We start from the raw sequence: 23194 nt of genomic DNA on the forward strand, positions 1-23194 counted from the left end.
TTTGTCTAACCCTCAGGCTGGCCCTGAAGGATGGAACATCTTTTCCACGTAAAACTGTTCTGGGGATTCTGATCCTCTAAGAGAGTAATTTATCCAAGGTCTCAAGAGCTCAAAAGTGGTAGACCTTGGATTTGAACATCGCTATTTCTGACCTCAAAGCCCATGCGTTCCCCACAACGTATTAACCACGATGAAGTGTATTTTTAAATTCAGCTTCCTAGTTTTGTAAAACTCTTAAAAAGCTCTCAGTTCATCAAAGTTTCCTGTTCAGGCTCGTGGATTTCAGCTGCTCAACGAGCATTTATTTGCTACTCAAAGTCTGGGAACATCACGTGCTTTCTCCGGTATCCGCGTTCATTCATTACTGTGATTATTTATAGTTTTATTGTCACAGTTATTATTCTTTATTCTTCTTTGTGTTTGCCTATTAGCATGTTGAAATTTCCTACGGTCCTTTTTAAACAACTGTTGTAATTCTCTTTTCTAGTTTTTGAACTCCAAGATGGCCATCTCCCACTTTTTTTTAATAGACAGGAGAAGGAGGTGCAGAAAAAAAAAAAGAGTGGTATAGTTAACTGGGGATTGTTTTATTGTATCTTTTCGTCAGACATTCTGCTATCTTTTAAAATTTAATGTTCTCACTTGGGGACCCTAGATGCCAACGAAGCAGCAAGATCAAGACAAAACCTGGTCAGTAGGTAAAACGAGGCGCGGAGCCCCGCCCCTAAAGCCAGGGCCAGGGGGCGGGGCGGAGCGCCGGCAGGGGGCGGGGCTGCGCTCAGGCGCGCGGGCCTTATAGTCACCCGGAAGGCGCTCGGGGCCCCCGGTGGCGAACGCATCAGGCCCTCGAGGGAACCCCGGCCCTGAGAGTCCGCTGCGCCTCTCTTCTCTCCGCAGACCCGCGCGGCGTCAGCCCGCCCGTACTCGCTGAGTCTGCCCTCGCGGCCGCTGCCGTGCGGCCTGCGTCGCCTTCCGTAGTTCCCCGACAGGCTATGGCCGCCCGCCTCCTGCGCGTCGCCTCCGCCGCCCTCGGCGACACGGCCGGCCGGTGGCGGCTTCTCGCGCGACCGCGCGCGGGAGCCGGCGGCCTCCGTGGGAGCCGAGGACCGGGCCTGGGCGGCGGCGCAGTGGCGACGCGGACGCTGAGCGTATCGGGGCGAGCGCAGAGCAGGTGAGGCGCGCGCGGGGGGCGCGCGCGAGGGCGCGCCGAGCTCGTGGGTCCTCTGGTGGCGGCGCCTCCGTCATCTCCAGAGGTTTCCAGGTCTGTCGTCCTCTCCCGGGCGCCGGCCTGCGGGCCACAAGCCCAGTCCCGCTGCCTTCTCCATGTCCCCAGGGTGGTCGTCCCTTGCGGTCGCTTCCTCCTTGTCGTCAGTTGCCAAGTTGCTTCTCAGGTCCATCGACGCTTGGCGGGGAACGGGGGCCTGGGACCCCCGATTTCCCTGTCCCAGCGCCTCCTGTGCCCTCGGGAAAGCTGGCACTTTGCTGCTGCTGGTTCTCCGTGCTGTTTGGCGTGGATCTAACCTTTGCCCTGCCGGAGACCGCGGTGAACCTCGCGCCCAGTTTGTGTCGCGGCCAGGGCTTTCTTCTGGGCCCTCTTCCTCCTGCCGGCTCTGGAAACGTTCTGTCTCCAAGTTCTTGTCCATTTAGGGTACACCCGCTTGTCCCCGAGCTTCCCTGTGTGCTCCCCGCTAAGTGCTAAGTCGTGCGTGCTAAGTCGCTTCAGGCGTGTCCAACTCGTTGCGACCCCATGGACTGTTGCCCACTAGGCTCCTCTGTCCGTCTGATTCTCTAGGCAAGAATACTGGAGTAGGATGCCATGCCCTTCTCCACTCCTTCTGGTTGCTGTCGGATAAAAAGTCCCCTGCGTTGGACTGGCAAGCCAGGGTTTTAAACTGGGCTTTGACACTTATTATCCAGTTTGTCTAATGTCTGTTACTGGGTGTTAAGAGTCGTGTAGGCCTCACAGGATTATTTAAAGAAACAAATAACAGCATACACATATTGCAAGGAGTCTGGGGGGCTCAGTAAATCCCACCTGTTAGCTTCAGCCGCCTCCTAAGCCCACAGCGTTGAGTTTTGTGTACTAAATGTTGAAAGAGATGTGAAAAAAAATTTGCCCAGAATATGTTGCAGTTTTATATTCTTGGGTAGATTTGTTTCTCAAAGACACAATCCTCTTTAGATACAATAGAGATAAAATGAACTCATAATTTCAGAGTATAGCACTGTGGTGGATGGAGCCTTAGTATAATGTAGGTCTCTGAACAGCTCTCTGACCAGCTGTCCTGTAGTAGGAAGCAGGGAAAAACAGTTGGGTTTGTGTTCCTCTCTAGTTTCTTTTTGTGAAGTTCCTGAGAATAGGGTGTGGGACCTACTCATCTTTTCCCCCTTAATCTGTGAGGTAGTGGGTGCTCACTAAATTTTTGTTGCATGAACTGTGAAGGAGATAATGGGGAAGGCAAGTTGGGGTTATTTGTTACTTTCCAGTCTTTGACGTCCATCTACCTGGATGCCTTATTTTCTAAGTTGGTTGCTTTCTTGAAAAATTGTGTATAAATTGGGACTCTTATTGAACACATTTATGTAACATATTTAAAGGAAAATGAGTGCTTTCGTGAGTGGGAATTATCTCCTCCAGGTTACTGTTTGATTTGGTATATCAGGTTGTCTTAAAGGGAAGCACATCTGTTTTGTTCCCTCTTAAACCTACTTTCTGCCCCATTGGCACAGTTTCTGTTGATGACCTGTGCCATCACAGACTTTGGAGCTGCAACTAAATTTCCCAGGCTATCCAGTATGGTCACCAGTAACCACATGTAGCCATTTAAGATAATTAAAGTTGCATAAAATTAAAGAATCAGTTTCCCAGTTCCAGTGGCCACATTTCAAATACTGAATAACCTCACATAGCTAGTAGCTACTGTCTGGGACATCAGTTATATACAGCTATAGAATATCTCTGTTATTGTTCAAGTTTAATTGGACAGAGCAGTCTAGAGGCTGTAGTTCTGACTTTGAAGTTTAACATGTAAGTAAGCTTTCAGTAACTGAGAGTCAAAAAACTTTAACTCCAAAATACCCTGTCCTAGTACTTTACATGTTGTAGTGATTTAGGTTGCAAAGGGCTTTCACGTGTATTATTTCACTTGATCCTTAAGAAAATCTCCTGAGGCAGGGAAAGTAAATAAATGAGAATAAAAATTTTATATTAAGTAGCAGGCAAAACTGGGACTAGAACTCACATAGTTTTTGTTTGTTTTTTGAGCACCATTAGAGTTGATAATTCTTTAGCCTGTAGGGTCATTTGGAAGAGTTAAGGTGGCTGTGGAAGTGGGGCGCTCTAGATGGGGCCCTTTTCTTGGACCATCTGCCCCAGGCCGCCCCAGGTAGTGAAAGGGTGAGCATCAGCAGCCATAACTCCCTTGTCTGTCAGAAGTCTGTTAAGAGCTTTTCTACAACAGCCACTGACAACTTGATTGAGATATCTGCTGTGGCTGAACAGAATAAATGGCAGTGCATGGTGCATAAAGGGTAACAGTTGAAGGAAGTAGTTGTTTGTGGTGCTGGTTGATATATTGATGATGATAGAGGATTTAGAGGGATCATAGTTATTTTCCATTACCTGAAATCTTGATCTTCTGGGGAATAGCTAAAAACTTTTTGCTAGTTCTTAAAATTGGGGAAGAGAAACCTACGAAACCCATCAGTAGCAATTGTTAATAATGAATAAAGTTAGGTGAGTAAAGTACACATGTATGATGCTTTTTAGGGAATAAAATGTTTCCACAAACTTTCTCTCCTTTAATTCTCTCAGCAGCTTAGTGAAGTCACCGTTATTGCCACTTCCCATGGTCACCTAATGAGTACGTTGGAACCAGGGCTGGAATTTATGTCTTCTGACTCTTGTATTCCATACTTTCTCAACTGCACAATTACTTTTACTCTCATTTCTGCTTTCTCTCCTGTCCTTTGGTAAACCTGTTATTACTCTTAATTCGGCAGTTTTTTCTGGGACTGAACACCTTTAATGGATTCTTTCCTTAGTTTGGGAAGGTCCTCTGGAGGGAGGGCATGGCAAGCCACTCCAGTATTGTTGTCTGGAGAATCTATAAACAGAGGAGTCTGGCGGGCTGCAGTCCATAGGGTGCAAAGAGTTGAACATGACTGAGGCAACTTAGCACACACGCATGCACACCTTTAATATGTAGCAGCAGTTCAGGCGCCTTAGCAGCAAAAGGACTGGGACTTTAAATAAAAGTTATCAATCAGTGTTTGTTGAGCTCTACTCTGTTAGGAATTTTCCATATGTTATCAAAACTATGAGATAAATGTTACCCTGATTTTAAAGAAGAGAAATCTGGTGTCAGAGTTGAAATTCCTTTGCTGTTGGCTTCTCTGGTGACTCAGTGGTCAAGAATTCGCCTGCCAATGCAGGAGACATGGGTTGGATCCCTGGGTCAGGAAGATTCCCTGGAGAAGGAAATGGCAACCCACTCCAGTATTCTTGCCTGGGAAATCCTATGGGCAGAGGAGCCTGGAGGGCTATAGTCCATGGACACAACTTAGTGACTAAACAACGATAACAAAGCTTAGCTCTAGGGTGCCCCAGAAGAGCAGCAGTCCCCAAACCTCCAGCCTTCAGTAGTGTGGGTAAACTATGGAAATCTTTCTGTTGTACTTACTGTCGCTTAGTGTACCAGGTGTTTTGTGATGTCAAATCTCTAGACTTCTGTGGGTCTCAGACATATATTTCCCTTTGGCTTTTGGACCTTTGTTTTTTCTATTATTATTTTTATGTTCAAGATAAGTTTTATTTCTGATAATAGTACACAGTTTAGTGAACTGGGAATAAAGATTTTCTAGATTTAACAATTTAATGATTTAAGCGATTTAATAATCACTAGTGTTGACACATGAGTTTTCTATCTTTAGCTAAGCATATCATAACTTCGGATAGAATTAGGACAACATTTAATTGAGGTATAACATAAAGCATAAAATATACTGATAAATATAAAATTCAGTGATTTTTTAGCACATCTTTAGGGTTCTGCTGCCATTACCATATCTTAGATTTGTCCAGCCATAAACACAATCCAGCGCTGGAACAATTTCGTTTCACCAGTTTGACATTTTACAGTCGGTCCCCATGTCCAACCCTAGTCCCAGGCAACCTCTCATCTGCTCTCTGTCTTTATAGATTTGCCTTTCCTGGGAAATTTATGTATTAATATATATATAACCAGGCTTGTATAACTTGAGTGTAAATGTTTTCAAGGTTCAAACGTGTTGAAGCATATGTTTTTTTCTATTATTAAATCAAACACGTCTAAACTTGAGCTCATTTCCGATCTTCCCCAAAACTCCTTCTCCTCCTCAGTTAATCCTCAGGTAACCTGTATTTCCCATTGCCCAGGCAAGAAATTTCAGCATTACTTCCTCCCTCTCCAGAACCTTTTAATTCTGCCTCCTGAATATCTCTTAAATTAGTATCTCCTACACTGTTGCTTCATTTATGCCCTTTCATAACCTCCAACAAGGTCTCCCTGCCTCCAGAGTATCTTCATTCTTAGTCATTCTTCTTTGAAAAAATGTCAGTTGCGTAGTTGAAAATCATGTGTGTTTGGGAATACTTGCTTTAAAGCATTTTTTTTCCCCTGTGAAAAGAAGTTGGAGAGTACAGGCCCATTTAAGGGACATTCTGTCTTTCTCAACACAATTCTGATCAATTTTTAATAGAATCTTTTTTTTTTTCGGCCTTGAGTTATCAGGGAAGATATTATCTGATAAGGCTGCCTTTTTTTGTGAAATGACATGACTGTACTTGGTAATTTGTATGATATTTATAGCTCTGAAATTGTACAATTCTAGGTTTTACTTACATTAAACAAAGTTTTCTTTGATGGACTATGACTGTCTATTGGGAGTGGTGAAAATTACAACTCATTATTTTAAGCTGAAGTACATCTTTTCAATTATGAAGTAAAAATTTAAATGACCAATTAGTTGATAGTATGATTTCTTTTCCCAAAATTTGGACTCATGTTTGAGAGAAGGGTAAGAAATGTAAGTAAGTTAGCAGACTGATGACTGACTGATAGATATCCTATAATAATGAAAAATACAAGGAGGGTTATATTTATCTTCCCACAGATTTAAACAGAAAACCTTTTTCTAGTCCCTTTGGTTTTTGACCAAAACAAAATGTTCAGCTACTCAAGCTACCAAACTGCTGCCTCTTGGTGACTGTATTTGTCAGACACTTGCATAACAATTGCCTTATCAATAGCATGATGATTTGTGTTTAAAGCTCTCCACAGCCCTCATCTAATTTTTAGGGACACATTCATAGAGATGTTGGTTTTTGGAGGACCTGTGTGAGAGCAAAACAGACTTCACAAGTGATAATGATTGCTAATGATTTCATGTAACTGTGACTGATGGTGACCACTGGGAAGACATACTTCAGGTGGCCTTGATAGTGACGTACTCGCCATTTCCTTTAGGGTGGCAGAACTTCCCTTCCGGTTGGTGGGTAGATAGTTATACCTCTGGTTTCTGGTGTCTCCTTCCCAAATAAACTTTAGAAAGAAAAGAAAATCCTATAAAGGAGCATATTTGCATGCATACAAACCCACACACAACCTAATTATTTCACCTTACGGATTCTTCAAGCAACTATTTTAAAGTATGTTGAAATTACTGAAAGTAATAAAGAACTGTTTCCTTTTCCAGCTCAGAAGATAAAATAACAGTCCACTTTATAAACCGTGATGGTGAAACATTAACAACCAAAGGAAAAATTGGTGACTCTCTGCTAGATGTTGTGGTTCAAAATAATCTAGATATTGATGGTTTTGGTGAGTATGGAACATTCCTTAAAATGTATAAGTGAAACTATTAAATAGGTTTCAGCTTTGTTTTTTTCTTTTTGAAGAATTTTAACTATAGCATGCTAAGTGAACTATTAAAATTCAGGATGCTTTAGTGTTATATTCTCACTTATGAAGTTAAGAGTGGCACCGTGTTTCTATTCTTTGAACATTTAATTAGCTATATGCCCTAAAGTCTGTTGCCTCGTTACCTTATTGATTATATGTGTGATGCAAAGCTGGAAGTAGTGTGTGGAATTGAAAAATACCAGGGACTCGGTGGGAGAAAGCGAGGGTGGGATGATTTGAGAGAATAGCATTGAAACATGAATACTATCATATGTGAAACAGATCGCCAGTCCAGGTTTGATGCATGAGACAGGATGCTCAGGGCTGGTGCACTGGGATGACCCTGAGGGATGGGATGGAGAGGGAGGTAAAAGGGGGGTTCAGGATGGGGGACACATGGCTGATTCATGTCAATGTATGGCAAAAACCACCACAATATTGTAATTAGCCTCCAATTAAATAAATTTAAAAAAAAAAAAAATACCAGGTTGAGATACTAAATGTCATAATGTCATGTTACAGAGGCTATGGGATCTTAGTTCCTCAACCAAGGATTGAACCCAGGCTCTTGGCAGTAAAAGTGCCAGGAGTCCTAACCACTGGACAGCCAAGGGAATTCCCAGACTGGTATTTTCTTAGTTACATTGAACTTATGCATTCTTTTTGTTTTAAGTGAGTTTTATTTTACTTACTAATTTTTAATCGAGATGTAGTTGACATATTAGTTCCAGGCATACAGCATAATGGTTTGATACTTGTATTTACTGCAAAGTGACATAGATCACAGTAAGTCCAAATAGCGTTCATCACCATACATTGAAGATCTCTGTGGCTCAGGTGGGCTTCCCAGGTGGCACCAATGGTAAAGAACCTGCTTGCCAATGCAGGAGACTTAAGAGACACAGGTTTAATCCCTGGGGTGGGAAAGCCTCCTGGAGGAAGGCATGGCAACCCTCTCCAGTTTTCTTGCCTGGAGAATCCCATGGACAGGGGAGCCTGACTGGCTACAGTCCATGGGATCTCAGAGAATCGGTCATGATTAAAGTGACCTAGCATGCATGCACTATACAGTCAGGGATGTCAACTCACCTTCCTTGAAAGGGTAGTTAATCTATTTCTTATTAAGGGAGTGTTTTGTTTAGGAAATTTTCACTCCTAGACTTTTTACCTTATTCCTTAACCATTCACAGAAAGCCCATATCCAGGAAACTGCCATCTTAGAGCTCAGGGATACACTGTATGTCACTTGCCAGTTTTGCTTGAGCATTCTCTCTAGTCTAGAATGGTAGTTCTCTAAGAGGGTTCCATCAGTGCCACTTGGGAAATTCACATTCTCAGGCCCCACTCTGGACTTCCTGAATCAGAAAGTCTGGGATAGGCCCAGAAATGTGTATTTTAACAAGCCCTCCATGTGATTTGATGCATGCGAAAGTTTGAGAACCACTAGTCTGCAGTCAGGTCCAAGGAGCATATCTGACTATTTTTCATTCAAGGGACCATTCATATTGCACTTTTAAGAGCTCTTTTCAGATCAGAATTATTTCTTCCCTTCTGTTTTCCCATGATATATTAAATATACTTCTATATGTTAATACTCATTTCAGTTTTCTTTTTTAGAGAGAATGTCCCTTCCCTTTATTAGATTGTGTGCTTTTGGAAGACTCTTATCACTCAGGTAACCAGAGTTGGCACTCAGTAATATTTGCTAAATTTCTGAATCTAATGTCAATTACAGGGATAACTATAACTGGACCTACTATATTCCAGCATATGTTATCTATTATTTTAACAACTCTAAGAGGCAGTTTTTTTTTTTTTTTTAACTTCCAGTTTATAGGTGAAGAAACTAATAAAGTTCAGAGAAACTTAGTGTTCCCTGGATCATACAGTAACAAGTGAGAATGCCTTACAAAATTCAAGCCTAAGTTTCTCATAACTCCCAAACCTCGGCTTTTTCCTGTAAGAAACCATTTTTCTCTTAAGAAGTGTCTTTCCTTTGTGAACACTTGTTACAGAAATTAGGTGATGACATAGTTGCTATAGTTCTAGTTTTGCTGCTAAGTCACTTCAGTCATGTCCTGACTCTGTGCGACCCCATAGATGACAGCCCACCAGGCTCCCCTGTCCCTGGGATTCTCCAGGCAAGAACACTGGAGTGGGTTGCCATTTCCTTCTCCAATGCATGAAAGTGAAAAGTGAAAGTAAAGTCGCTCAGTCGTGTCCGACCCTCAGCGACCCCGTGGACTGCAGCCTTCCAGGCTCTTCCATCCATGGGATTTTCCAGGCAGGAGTACTGGAGTGGGGTGCCATTGCCTTCTCCGAGTTCTAGTTTTAAGGAATTTCTTACTCTAAAGCGGTGGTTCTTGGCTGGGATTGAGTTTCAGAAATCTGTAGAAATATTAAAGTATGTTATGTCCTGATAGTATAGCGAGAGTGGGAAGTTGTGCAGATATCCTTTTGAATTCACATGATTCAGATCCATACCATAGATTGACTGATTTATGTAAAAGAACCCATGGGTAATTCCATATATATTCTGTAAAATTTATATATAATTGAGTTCCCTCATGAGTTCATATTCAGCAGCACTTAGTTGACTAAGCTTGGTTTCTTGAATTGTTCTCTCACAAATGAAAAGTAATACACTGCACAGTAATTGAGAATAGACCCTAGAATCAGACCAATTGTGCTTCATAAACCAACATTGTCACTTACTAGCCATAATATCTGGAGCAGGCTGCTTTATATCTGTATGCCTCAGTTTCCTCTTCTGTAAAATATGGTTGTAATAGTTCTAACATCATAGGACTGTTGAAGATTAAGTAGTATATTGGAAGTGAAGTGCTTAGCACAGTGGCTACGTTGGTAAGAACAGTAGAATTTGTGGTATTTTAACTTGGTCTGCTCTCCTCCTCTTCCCTGTTCAGCAGTAGCCTTAAAAACTGGCAGCCTTGCAGCCACTGGAGGAACAAACTGATTTGACTTGCTCAGAAGCATTCTCCAGAATGTCATCACTTATTTTGCAGCTTCCCAGAAAAGCTCCATTCCAAGGAGTTGTTATTCGATTTGCCTCAGAGATTGCTCTGTGAGGAGGCTCTGTCCCTAGGACTTTCGTCTGAAATAATGACCTGTAGTTTTGCTGCCTGAGGCTGTGATGCCTCTTGGAGCAAACAGGAGCCTGGCCAGAAAGCCTAAAAGAAAAATCTGGTGAATGAAATGTCTGTATGAAATGGCTTTGAAATACTTTGGGGATCTGGAGGCCATGCACAAATGCAGGACTGTATTTATGCCCAGAAAAGGCCCGATAGGGCCTTAGTCTCCCATCTGTGCATCTCTGGCTGATCTTGAGTCTTTCATGCAGGTGAAGGCCAAGACAGACATGCAGAGTACTTGAATGTTGAAGGTGTGCCTAGTCATGAACTGAGCTCCTTAGCAGAGGGTAGAAGCCTTACTGGTTCAAAGCCCTGAAGGAAACCTCCAGATAGTGATCTCAGCTGATCACTAAGCTCACTGAACAGAGACATCGCTGATCACGTGCTGCAGGGAATACAGACCTCAGAGTTAGTTTGGGAAAGTCACTAAAGAAATAAATAGCTGCAAGAACAATCTCCAAAAAGCCAGCCGCAGCAACAAACCTAGGGGAGACAGTGGTGAGCCCTGATTTCCAGAGTTGCCATATTATATTATTCTACTTTGCAATAAAAAATTCAAGATGCCTAAGGAAACAGGAAAGTATGGCCCATACTCAGGAAGAAAAGCAGTCAATAGTAGCTGTCCCTGAGGAGTCCCAGCTATTAGACTTACTAGACAAAATGTTGAATCAGCTGTTACCAAAGTTCAGAGAGCTTAAGGTATGTGGGGATGATCTTTGGCCTTTGTACATCACTATGTGTGGACTTTGTTACCACTGGGTGTGAGGGTTTGTTAAAGAAGTATAGAACGTTTTTGCTGTTCTTGAGAAAGCTAATCTTTTGTGTTCTGGAACGGCTAATGTGGAGGCTGTGATCCAGTAAATCTGTTTCTATACAGTTCTCCACAGCTTCAATCTCAGCTTTATGAAAATACATATATACTAGACCCTTTACTCCAGAGTTATTTGAGAGCAAAAGATTTGAAAGAAGCAAATGCCCATTGATAGAAGACTGATACTTAGTCATGCAAGGGGATACTATATTACTCCATTAAAAAACAAAACAAAACTGTGGAAGGAGTCTTGAAAACAAATAATCAGTGGTTACCTACTGGTAGGGAAGCAGGAGGGAAGCTTTTAATTCCATGGTATATTTAATCCATTTCTTTCTTTGAACATTAGGGGACTTCCATTTTTCAGCTATTACAAATACCCTTAAGGTGAACATCCCCACGAATACTTTGCTGTGTTTGTGTTCTGTCATTTCCTTGTGGTAAATTCCTAGGGAAAGAATTACTTAGTAAAATTTGTTTTATTAATTGCTCAAATTATTTGCCTGCTTTTCTGATGAGGTATTATTTATTTTTAGCCATTAGCAAAGGCTCTTTAAATGTGCTGTTTGACCAAAAAAACTAATGAAAATTAATTTTAAACATTTATTTGAAAGGCTCTTAACCTCTGTTTTACACGGGACTACGTTTTTCTCAAAATACTGTACTTTATTACAGTAGATAATTTTCATGAGTTGCTTTCCATTTCTTTGAAATAAAAGCATATTTTGACCTTAATACTTGAAAGTACTTTAAATTTTTTTAAAGTATTTTTTCTTTTATCATTCATGACTATATATTGCAATAACATTGTTTTTCACATTGCAGTTTGCAACCATTAGTCATATAATCAGTTTAGTAGCTCTCAGCAGTTAAAGTAATTAAAAAGAAAATATAACAGCACCATCTTTTGTATTATTCCATGAAATGCTTGTTTAGCTATTTTACAAAGTATATGTATACCAGGTTGTAATGTAAAATTGGACTCATACAATGAGTCACATTTTAAAATATATATATTTTCTTTTTGGAAAACTGTTGGCTGGAATGTTAAGAGTGGAGTTCCTGCCTGTGTTTGTTTCCCAGCTCTGTCACTTTGTCACCTTTTTGACCTTCAGTTAGATCTCTAACCTCTTCATACCTTGTCTCCTTAAGGGTAACATAGAAATAATGTTAGTACTTAAGTACTTTGTAAGGTTGCTATAGAGATCAAATGAGTTTATCTAAGCAAGGCTAAATTAATGTTAGCTATTCTTGTTAGCATAGTTATTACTACAGGTTCATTGTTCATTATAACAAATTTTAAAAGCACATTAAAAAATTGTAACTTCCCATAGTCTTAATACACAGAGATAAACACTGAAAGAGTCCTTTTCCCCCTAGTTTCCTGTAAGTACCGAAAGTTTAATGCCAACACAGTCTTTAGTAATTCAGTAAGAATTCTGCATTTGTTTACATGGACATAGAAGAGATACTTTAAAGATCAAGGATCCTAATGTGTCCAGAATTTTGGGATATAAATATAAATTTGAGATAAGCTAAACTAGGTTCACAAAAGATAAGAGTTAAGCCTAAGTCACTTTCTAGAATAAAAATGGAAGAAATGAAATCAAGAAGTCTGAACTACCATGTTTACAAAGAAGCAATTATAATAACATTGTAAGGGACAACTATGCGTCCCAGGTGGAGCTACTGGTAAAGAACCCACCTGCCAGTGCAGGAGACATAAAAGAGGCAGGTTTGATCCCTGGGTCGGGAAGATCCCCTGGAGAAGGAAATGGCAACCCACTCCAGTATTTTTCTCTGGAGAATCCCATGGACAGAGGAGCTTGGCAGGGTATAGTGCACAGGGTCGCAGAGAGTCGGACATGACTGAAGCGACTTGGCAGGTATGCAGGGCCAACTATTTCATTCATTTCTAAAGCTGAATACAGGAGATGCTTTAAATATTGCCCTTGTTCTAGTCTTACTCAACAGGTGAACACTGTACACAGCTGAGGTTGGCCTAGTTCAGAGTGTCTGTACGGTTCCTCTCTGGGTGATCTTATCCCTTCTGTGACGTTAAATCCCATCTAGATGTCCATAGACTGTGTGTTGTTAGCTCACAGTGTCCCTCTGAGTCCTGGACTTAAAGATTCAACTTCCTATTTAATTCTTTTCTTGGAAATTGCACAACTTCCTACTTTATATCTTTTCTTGGAGCCTCTTGATGAAAGTGAAAGAGGAGAGTGAAAAGTTGGTTTAAGACTCAACATTCAGAAAACTAAGATCATGGCATCTTGGCAAATAGATGGGGAAACAGTGACAGACTTTATTTTCTTGGGCTCCAAAATCACTGCAGATGGTGACTTCAGCCACGAAATTAAAAGACATTTGTTCTTTGGAAGAAAAGCTAATACCAACCTAGACAGCATATTAAAAAACAGAGACATTACTTTGCCAACAAAGGTCTGTCTAGTCAAAGCTATGGTTTTTCCAGTAATCATGTATAAATGTGAGAATTGGACTATAAAGAAAGCTGAGCGCCAAAGAATTGATGCTTTTGAACTGTGGTGTTGGCGAAGACTCTTGAGAGTCCCTTGGACTGCAAGGAGATCAAACCAGTCAATCCTAAAGGAAATCAGTCCTAAATATTCATTGGAAGGACTGATGCTTTAGCTGAGGCTCCAATACTTTGGTAACCTGATGCGAAGAGCTGACTCATTGGAAAAGACCCTGATGCTGGGAAAGATTGAAGGCAGGAGGAGAAGGGGACGACAGAGGATGAGATGGTTGGATGGCATCACTGACTCGATGGACATGAGTTTGAGCAAGCTCCGGGAGTTGGTGATGGACAGGGAAGCCTGGCGTGCTGCAGTCCATGGGATTGCAAAGAATCAGACAGGACTGAGCAACTGAACTGAAAAAAGTTGTCATATTTAAACGGATTTTTGATCCCCGCCCTCCTCCCCCCTCCACACCGCCCTTATTGAAACTTCCCCTTCCGAGGATCTTGACTGTCAGCAGTGAGCATCTCTCAGGTGCTCAAACCTGAAACTGGAGAGCATCTTTTATTCTTCCTTCTTCCGCATCCTCTCCCTTCAGGCCGTCAGCTGTTCCTATCAGATGTACTCTGTTTGTCTCCAGTGGGTCCTGTTCTCACCATTTCTGCAGTCACTGTCTGGGCTGCCAGTTACGTGTTACAGGAGCTGCACTTCTCTACTTCTGCTTTTGAACCCAGCAGCTGGGGTCATTCATCATAATGCAAATAAGACAGATCCTCTGATTAAAAACCATGAATAAATTCCCATTTCATTTAGGATAAAATCTACATTCCTTATGCTAGCGTCTGCATTACCTGGCTCCTTCTGCCCTTCCTCCTCTCTCCCTCTTCTCATTGTTCTTTCTGTCACTTTGGCCACACTTGCCATTTATCAAGAGCTGAGCTCACCTAGAATTTCTAGCTTGAAGACTTTGTATATACACTTTACATTTTTTTCTACCTGGGACACTTCCTCTCCCTCCTGAAGAATCCTTTATGTGTTGCTTTTCATCTTTCTGGTCTCAGTTTGTTACTTCCTTAGAGGGACTTTGCCCAACCACCCAGTCCAAAATAGGAATTCTTTTATTACCCTGAATCTGTTTTTCTCCATCACAGCATCCTGTTCATTTCTTTCATCACATCATAATCTATTTATATATTTGTTTATTTCTGCATCTTTCTCCCTAGGGACTGTATTGAAGGATTTAGTGATTCTTATTTTCATATATGAAGTGAAGTAATGAATGGATCAGTGAGTAAAAAGTAAATTTTGGAAGCAATACATTTATAAAAATTCTTATTTCCAACTTTTATGTTAATGTAGGTTTTCTTGGATGATCTTTTAAGTTTTCAGTATTATAGTATTCTGTCACTAGGGGGCAGTTACACCTCTCTGATCAAATTTACCTCCTTTATTATCTCAGACTATTTATATTTTCTTACTGTGTATTTCCTTTGTGTGACTGTTTTGAGGGAAATTATTCAAATTGTGTGGTCCTGATAATGATCATATAAATATTTATTCATGTCATGTTAATTGATTCTTTATGGCTCTGAAATCAAGCTTTACTTTAGAAAATTAGGTTTTAATATTTATATATCATTTCATATTTTTAGGATATAATATTCCAGCATAGCTATCCTCTGGAGTTTTGTTTGAGAAAGGGATTAGCAATCTTTCTTGTCAGCATCATTATAGAGCTCCAAGTTTTTTTAATATAATATAAGCTACAGATATACACACACTCACACACCCATGAAACAGTCTGTTCCTGGTGGAAAACTCTTAAGTTACATGAAAGGAGTAGTAGTCTGCAGATAGCTAACTTACTCTGGGAATTAGTTTTTTATGACAGGAATTTTAATCTTTAGTATTAGTCTTGTTAAAAACAAAAAGTTTTATTCATCATCAGCCTTGAAATTAGCCAATAGCCTTGCCTTACTAAACAAAATACCTTAGTTAACAAAATATCTTACTTATTCTTAACATAATTTTAAAATTATACACATTTGAAATTGTACAGATTAATAATATTAAGTTTCTTACTCTAGTAAAATCAGAAGTATTGTGAAGCCCAAAACTTTTGTCAAGAATCCCATAATTTCAAGCTGGCAGACTGTGTGAATTACAAATTGTATATTTGTTTTGATACCTTTTACAATTACAAGCCAGTATCTGTCAGCTTTTGTCAGTATCATGTAAACTGTGCTGTTTCCAGATATCTGATGTCTGTGTGATTTTTGTTGACTGTAGTGCTGATATTTTAAACTGTGATTATAGTTTAATATCATTTTAAAGCCCATGACGGTTTCAGCCAAGCATTCATTAAGTGTTAATGCTGAAAAATGCATCTGAAAATGAATTATTTTGGAACAGCAGTTAAATGTGACAGAATGCAGTGAAGGAAGCCAAAAACCTGTCATAATTTCTATTACTGCTAATTTAGGAGAAAGAACTCTGAATTATTAGGCAAAATGCCAGCAAAATTACAGCAGCACTGAACCGTATATATCTTTAAGTTCATGACAGTTATTGGACGATGGTAAAATGTTGGTACCACGGGCTTATGAGGCTGTAATGTGTCCCTGAGTCATATCAGATTATCGTCTGTTGTAAGGCATGGAGTATTTTTGATTATTTGAAAGGTGGACATAGTAGTGTAAAAAGTTTCACTTCAAATGTTTGTTCTACTTAAGTATATTTTGCAACAAAAATAATGATTTGAAGGTTAAAGCTTTATGGACCGTAAGAATCCATTTTGTTTCATTGAGAATATAACTCTCGAATTATGAGACTTATAACAATTTCAAAATCTTTGAGAATGTATTCCTCATAAAATGTGATCATGTTATGTTTAATATATTGTGAGTATGTATCTGTATATATAAGTATATAGATACAGATATACATGTGTATATACACACACATATCTACACATTTTATCTATTAATTTACTTTTATATAGCCAACGTCTTACAAAGACACTTAAAACCAACAGTTGTCAGTACTGCTTTGGGATTGTGTATAAGCATAAGTCACATAACTTTTGTACTTTCAGTTCCCATCTCTCCACATGTATTATTGTATCAATATACCCATATTTTGATCAGCTATCATTTTAACTTTTAAAATTTATTTTAGATTATCATTTTTAGATTGAAGGTTCTATAGTAGTTGCTGCTTGTGTATCCTTTTTTGTTTGATAAATTGTCTCCCACTGTTTTATGGACTTGTTCCCTATTGTATGTGATTAGCATAAAAAATAACAAACACTTTTCATTTTTGGGATAGGTTTTGTTTACCAGATTCATTTTCAGGTCAACTTCTTAGCATTTGGAATTTGTTTTCCCATGGAAATACTGTTACACATGATGGCTAAATTTTCAGGCCAACCCACAGAACTAACTTAATAGCTAACTAACCATTTATACCCTGGTTTCTATGAGAGACTGCATTTTAATGTCTAACTTTTAATACTAGATCAAGAACTTCTAAACTCCTTGGGCCCACCTACTGCATATGCACAATGCACGTACCCGCTCATATGCTATAGGAACTCCCCTTTGCATCCCAGTTTGGTAGTAGGAAAATATTTACTGCTGATTTCCAATGCTGGTGATTTCACGGTGGATAGGAACCTGGGAATTCTATAATGCGGAAGATAAGTTAGAAGATGAAGCCCAAGGGGAGCGTCATTCACTTTGTTCTTGTCTGTAGCGTGTGCAGTTCGGGTTGTGGTTTTAGTGGAGTTTGGAGCTGCAGGGATGGTCAGTAAGGACATGAACTTGGTGTCAAATAGGATACAGAATTGGTGGCAGCTCCTGCATTTTAACTGAAGACAAGTGGGCAGTGCCGGATCAGCTCTGGTGTAGATCCGGTGCTGATAAAGGTATCTGTGAAAACCTACAGCTGACATCATGCCCAGTAATGAAGGATGAAATGCCTTTCTCCTAAGATTAGGAACAAGCTTAGAATGTCTGTTCTTACCATCTTATAACATCAGGATGAAAGTCTTAGTCTGTGTAGTGAAACAAACAAACAAAAAAAATCAAAGGCATACTGATTTAAAAGGTTTTTAGATGGCTGTTTACATAGAAAATCACAAGGAATCTTAAAAAAAAAAAAAACCTTAGACCTAAGTGAGTTTAGCAAGGTCCTAGTATGTGATCAACACATGAAAATCAATTGTCTTTCTGTATACCAGCATGAATAGTTGGGAACCAAAAAAGTTTTTTAAAAGAACATTTACAGTACCTACCCCAAATGAAATTTTTAGGTTTAACACAATATAACATCAATATCTTGAAAATTATAAAACTGATGAAAGAAAGCAAAGACTTAAGTAGTTGAGAGACATACTATATTCATGAATTGGAAGACAGCCTAGTAAAGATGTCAGTTTTTATTGATAATATAGATTTGTTACATTTCCCGTTAAAATCTCAGCAGGATTTTTTGTGGATACAAACAAGCGATTCTGAACTTTTTACAGAAAAATGAACTACAACAGCCAGTTTTAGAAGAGAAGGATAAAGTTGGAAGAAGTATGTGTAGTACAGATATTAAAACTTGATGTTACAGTAAGCAAGGCAGTCTAATAATAGCAAAAAAAAAATACATCTAGTTGATTTTTTTTGGAAGAGCTTTACTGAGATTTAATTCACATACCATATAGTTTACTCATTGAAAGTAAACTGTTTTTTTTTTTTTTTTAGAATATTCAGTTATGTAACCATCACCACTATTGGTTTTGTTTCCTAGCTTTATTGACATATAATTGACAACTGACATTGTGTAAGTTTAAGATGTACAATGTAATGGTTTGATACACATATCAGCTGCAAAATGATTATCCCAATAGGGTTAACCTCACATCGTTCCTTTTTTTTGGTGGTTAAAACATTTAGGATTACTCTCAGCAAATGTCAAATATATAACACAGTGTTGTATCTGTAGTCACCATCTTTTACAGTAGATCCCCAGACCTTGTTCATCTTAAAGCTGAAAATTTACACCCTTTGACAACTCTCCCCATTTCCTTTAGCCCCTGCCATCACTCTCTGTTTCTATGAATTTGACTTTAGATTCTACATATAAGTGAGATTGTACTGTTTTTGTCTTTCTCTGTCTTACTTATTCCAACTTAGCATAATTGCTCAAGGCTTATTCTTGTCTCACAAGTGCCAGGATTTTCTTCTGTTTTATTGCTGAATAATAATTGTGTGTGTGTGTGGTGTATGTATATCTTACTCATTCATCCATAGACATACACTTAGGTTGTCTTCATATCTTGTGAAAGTCACTCAGTTGTGTCCAAATATTTTCTCCTGTTCAGTAGGTTGTCTTTTCAATTTGTCAATGGTTTTCTTTACTCTGCAAAAGCTTTGAAGTTTAATTAGGTCCCATTTGTTTATTTTTGTTTTCATGTCCTTTGCTTTATTAGACAGATCCAAAAAAAAATACTGCTATGATGTCGAAGAATATTCTGTTTTTTTCTAGGAGTTTCATGGTTTCAGGTTTTACAGTTAGGTCTTTAATCCATTTTAAGTTTATTTTTGTATATGGTGTTAGAGAGTGTTTTGGTTTCATTCTTTTACATGTAATAGCCAGTTTTCCCAGCACCATTTACTGAAGAGTCTGTGTTGTCTCCATTTTGAGTTCATTTTTATCTATGGTGTTAGAGAATTGTTCTAATTTCATTCTTTTATATGTAATAGCATTTCCCCAGCACTATTTAATGAAGAGACTCTCTTCTCCATTGTAAATCACTGCCTCCTTTGTCAGAGAGGAATTGACCATGGATGGGTGGGTTGGTTTCTGGGCTGTCTATTCTGTTCTGTTAATCTGTGTGTCTGTTTTTATGCCAGTCCCATGTTCTTTTGCTTACTGTAGCTTTGTAGTATAGTTTGAGGTCAGGGAAATTGATACTTAGAGTGCTGTCCTTTCTCAAGGTTATTTTGGCTTTTTCAGGTCTTGTGTGTTTCCATACAAATTAAAAAAATTTAGTTCTAGTTTTGTGGACAGTGCCATTGGTAATTTGATAGGAAGTGTATTGAATCTGTAGATTGCCTTGGATAGTGTGGTCATCTTAACAATATTAATTTTTCTAACCCATGAACACAGTGTATCTTGGTCTGTTTGTATTGTCTTTCATTTCATGAGTGTCTTACAGTTTTCTGAGTATAGTTCTTCTACCTCCTTAGGTACATTTATTCCTGGGTATTTTATTCTTTGTGATGCTATTGTAAATGGAATTGTTTCCTGAATGGAGAAATGCAGGCTGTGCCTCCGAGAGCACAGCAGGCACGAGGATTTTCTTCTGGGTGATGAACCTGCTTTGTGTCCTGGTTGTGGTAGTGGGTGCACAAACGTATACATGTGTTAAGATTCATAGACCTGTATACCGAAAAGACAAAAGTCAGATGCCTATTGACTGGGGGCCTACCTCTAATTACAAGACCAGGAAACAAATTGGCAGAAATACCCACCATGAAATCATGAGATGAAAAAAAAAATTTAAAAAGGAGTAACTTAAAGTTTTCTTCTCACAGTTTTAGGCTGTCTTTTAAAATCTTTTTTTCCTCCAGACACCTTATCAGAGACATGTCTTCACTGTTCTCTAATTTTTTTCTTTTTTTATAGAATGTATGGTTTAAGGGAAAAAAAACCCTCCCCAAAAATGCTCAGATTGTTGTATTATTTTGAAGTTTTGCAGGATAGACTGTTTCTTCTTTTAAGTACTATTCACAGGGTTTGTAAAGCTTTGCTCCAGATTTTTTTTCTATAGTGATATTTGTACCACAACATGACCATATGTGTCTCTGGTTCAGTGATAGCCATTTTATACAGGCTGAGTTGATTTCATCCTGAACCTTAAAGTTTCTATTATATTTGAGTTTCTTCCCAGTACAAAGAATAAGAAAAGCATATCTATTGACAACCTGTGATAGAAAAAGTTTGAAATAAACTGTAAAATCAGGAGGAATCCCAAGCATGATGTGTTTATCTAAAGAATAAATATGGGGCTAGAATGTGTAATAGGAACTTGAGTGTAGGAACCAAAAGTTAATCTTTTGTATATATTCAACATTTGTCAGATTCTTATTAGAATACTCTCTTCAGCTCTGAACTTGGCATCCTAAGCAAGATGTGGAATCAGCTGGCAAGGTTCCTGAGAGGAGCTATGAAAATTATTAGAGAATGAAAATAAAGCCTTTAAGAGAAGGTTAAAAGAATTGAGTTTTCCTAGGGAAGAAAGCGAAGACCTAGAACACGGATGGTAACTCTTCATTTTGACTGACCAGGTGGTACAAAGAATGTCCTAAATTTTCTGCAGGGATTTATTGGCATGTGGACTTTTCTGTGAATTCCATGATGATTGAGACCATATTGTATGCACTGGCTTCTTCCCTGGGCTTTTCTGATATCACCCTTTTCTGGTTCTCTGTCTTCCAGTTGACACATCTGTACTTTAAGTCCTTTTCTTGGTGGGTGGGGGGACGTGTCTCTTTGACTCTCTCAGTCTCTTATCCTTCCTTTCCTCTTTTCCCCCTCCTCTCTGGTGAGATGTCATGACTTTAGCTTCTGTCTTGTCCATGTCAAACCCATCCTTTACACACAGGCACCAGCAGGATCTATCCAAAATAAACATGCCATGTCACTTTCCTACTCAGAATCCTTTAGTAGCTTCCTAAAACTTCAGCAGCAACCACTGTTCTCCAGGGGCTGGATTCAAGAGGGGTGGTAGAGTGACAGTTGCTGGTAATCCCCAGCCAGAAACATCTCGGAGGCAACCCACCCTGAGAGTGTGCTGGTTTACCCACCCAGTGTGTGTGCTTACAACGCATGCTCAGGCTCCTTGGGAGAGCTTGGGAGGCCTCTGTGCTTGGTCCACCATCTGCCTCTGTAGCCAGCTCCCAACTCCGCATTCTGCCCAGGATCGTGAGTTTGTTTTTCTTGTATCTTCTGTTACGCATTGCTTGCATGTCTCAGGATTTGTTTTTTTAATAATAAAAATTTGAAGCTTTTTAAAGCTTTTTAAATTAGGGTAGTTGCTTGGTATATTTTAGGGAGGGTTTTACTTACATTTTAAGACAAAAGATGCTGAATTTCCTGAACTTTGTCCCCCAATATCTCCAGATGGATTTGACATTTTAGTTTGAGTTTGTCTGGATTGGGTACTGATCAGATAAAAACAGAAAGCAAAATTAGTATGTATTTATTGAATACTAGTAAGCAAATCCATTAAGAACTACAACTCTTCTTTGTGGAGTCATAAAATATTAGAGTGAATAGGCCCTTAGGTATCATCTACCTCAATCTCCCATGATACAGATGAGAAGAAAATTGAGGTCCTTGAGACGCCTGCCCAGGACACAGCGGACAGTATGGCAGATTCCTCCAGAGCCCAGCTGGCCTCAGGGTTGCACTCCACCAGTTCTCCTTTTACTGCAGAGGTTTTCTTTCTTTCTACCTCTCTGCCTACCTACTTGGTGGCTCAGCGCTAAAGAATCCGCCTGCCACTGCAGGAGACGTGTGTTTAATTCTTGGGTTGGGAAGATCCCCTGGAGAAGGAAATGGCAGCCCATTTCAGGATTCTTGCTGGAGAAATTCCCATGGACAGAGGAGCTGGGTGGGCTGTAGTCCATGGGGTCGCAAGAGTCAGACACAACTTAGCGACTAAACAACAACTTGCCTACCTTTTTTTAAGCAGAGGAAGCCCATTTCCTTTTAAGTAAAATATATCCATTTACCTTTTTGTGTGGAAAGCCTCAAATTTATGCAAAAGTAGAAAAGTAAAGCGCTTGTTCAAATAACTAATTGGTGTGGGTATATATTTGTATATTACATAAATGTACTGTATATACATATTTATATATTTAATATATAAACATACATATAATTTAATATATAAGAAAGTTGAAATTCTTTTAAGTTTTCTTGTAACTTCCAAATAATAATAATTGCCAATACTGAATAGGTCTTACTCTCCCAGTCAGCCATGGTTGCAAGTACATATGTTAAGCACACATTCATGTGTAATGCTTGCAACTGCCCTGTGAGGTTGGTACAGTTACTACTGAGGAAATTCAGGCATGGAGGGTGGAGGAGCCCAACGTGAGGCCATTAGTAAAAAGTGGAGCTGAGATTGAAGCCAGGCAATCTGGCTCCAGAGTATATGCTTATGACCCCTGTACGTCACTGTATGGTATGTCTCTGCTTCATCTTGTTTCGCTTTGAATGAGATTTAATAAAATCTGCTTTGAATGAAATTTAATAGAAATGTTTAAGGAAGCCTCTCTTCTTTCTTTATGTTTTAAAATAATATGAGTAACATGTTTAAATTGTGAAAGAACAATTCTTGTTACAATGATAAATTTTTTCACAGGAAAAGTAAGAAATTCACTAACTATTGATAGTAGTTCTATTAATATTTTATATAATGCTTATTGACCAAGAGAATCTAAATCCAACTGATGTTACTTCCAAGAGTCTATAATCTTTACAATTGTATAATGGCTTTAAAAATTATTTAAAAAGGAAACCAGAATAACTTTTTTAGGTAGAATTTAATGAGAACATGATTATGGATGATTCTGTTTTATTGGGTCATCTTTTGGATGCTGTATTTTAAGGAAAACCCAACCAGACTGAGAGGAGGGATTTAGAACTATGTTACTATGTAAGAAAAATCTGAAGGACCTGGGTATGCTCAGCCTGGAGAACATTTTTAAATATATGAAAAGCTGTTGTTTAGAAGGATTCACTAAA

At 39.2% G+C, this 23194-nt stretch overlaps 1 protein-coding gene across 1 annotated transcript in view; it reads left to right on the forward strand.

The window, feature by feature from the left end:
* The first annotated feature begins 819 nt into the window (after positions 1-819).
* Positions 820-23194, forward strand: part of FDX1 (ferredoxin 1) — a 35401-nt gene continuing 13026 nt past the window's right edge. Inside the window, exons 1-2 of the mRNA XM_019975456.2 lie at positions 820-1171; positions 6736-6860. Coding sequence (XP_019831015.2) covers positions 993-1171; positions 6736-6860 — 304 coding nt within the window. The 5' untranslated portion in view covers positions 820-992. The remainder of the gene's footprint in view (positions 1172-6735; positions 6861-23194) is intronic.

This window comes from Bos indicus, chromosome 15 (assembly GCF_029378745.1).
Source record: "Bos indicus isolate NIAB-ARS_2022 breed Sahiwal x Tharparkar chromosome 15, NIAB-ARS_B.indTharparkar_mat_pri_1.0, whole genome shotgun sequence".
NCBI classification, from domain to species: domain Eukaryota; kingdom Metazoa; phylum Chordata; class Mammalia; order Artiodactyla; family Bovidae; genus Bos; species Bos indicus.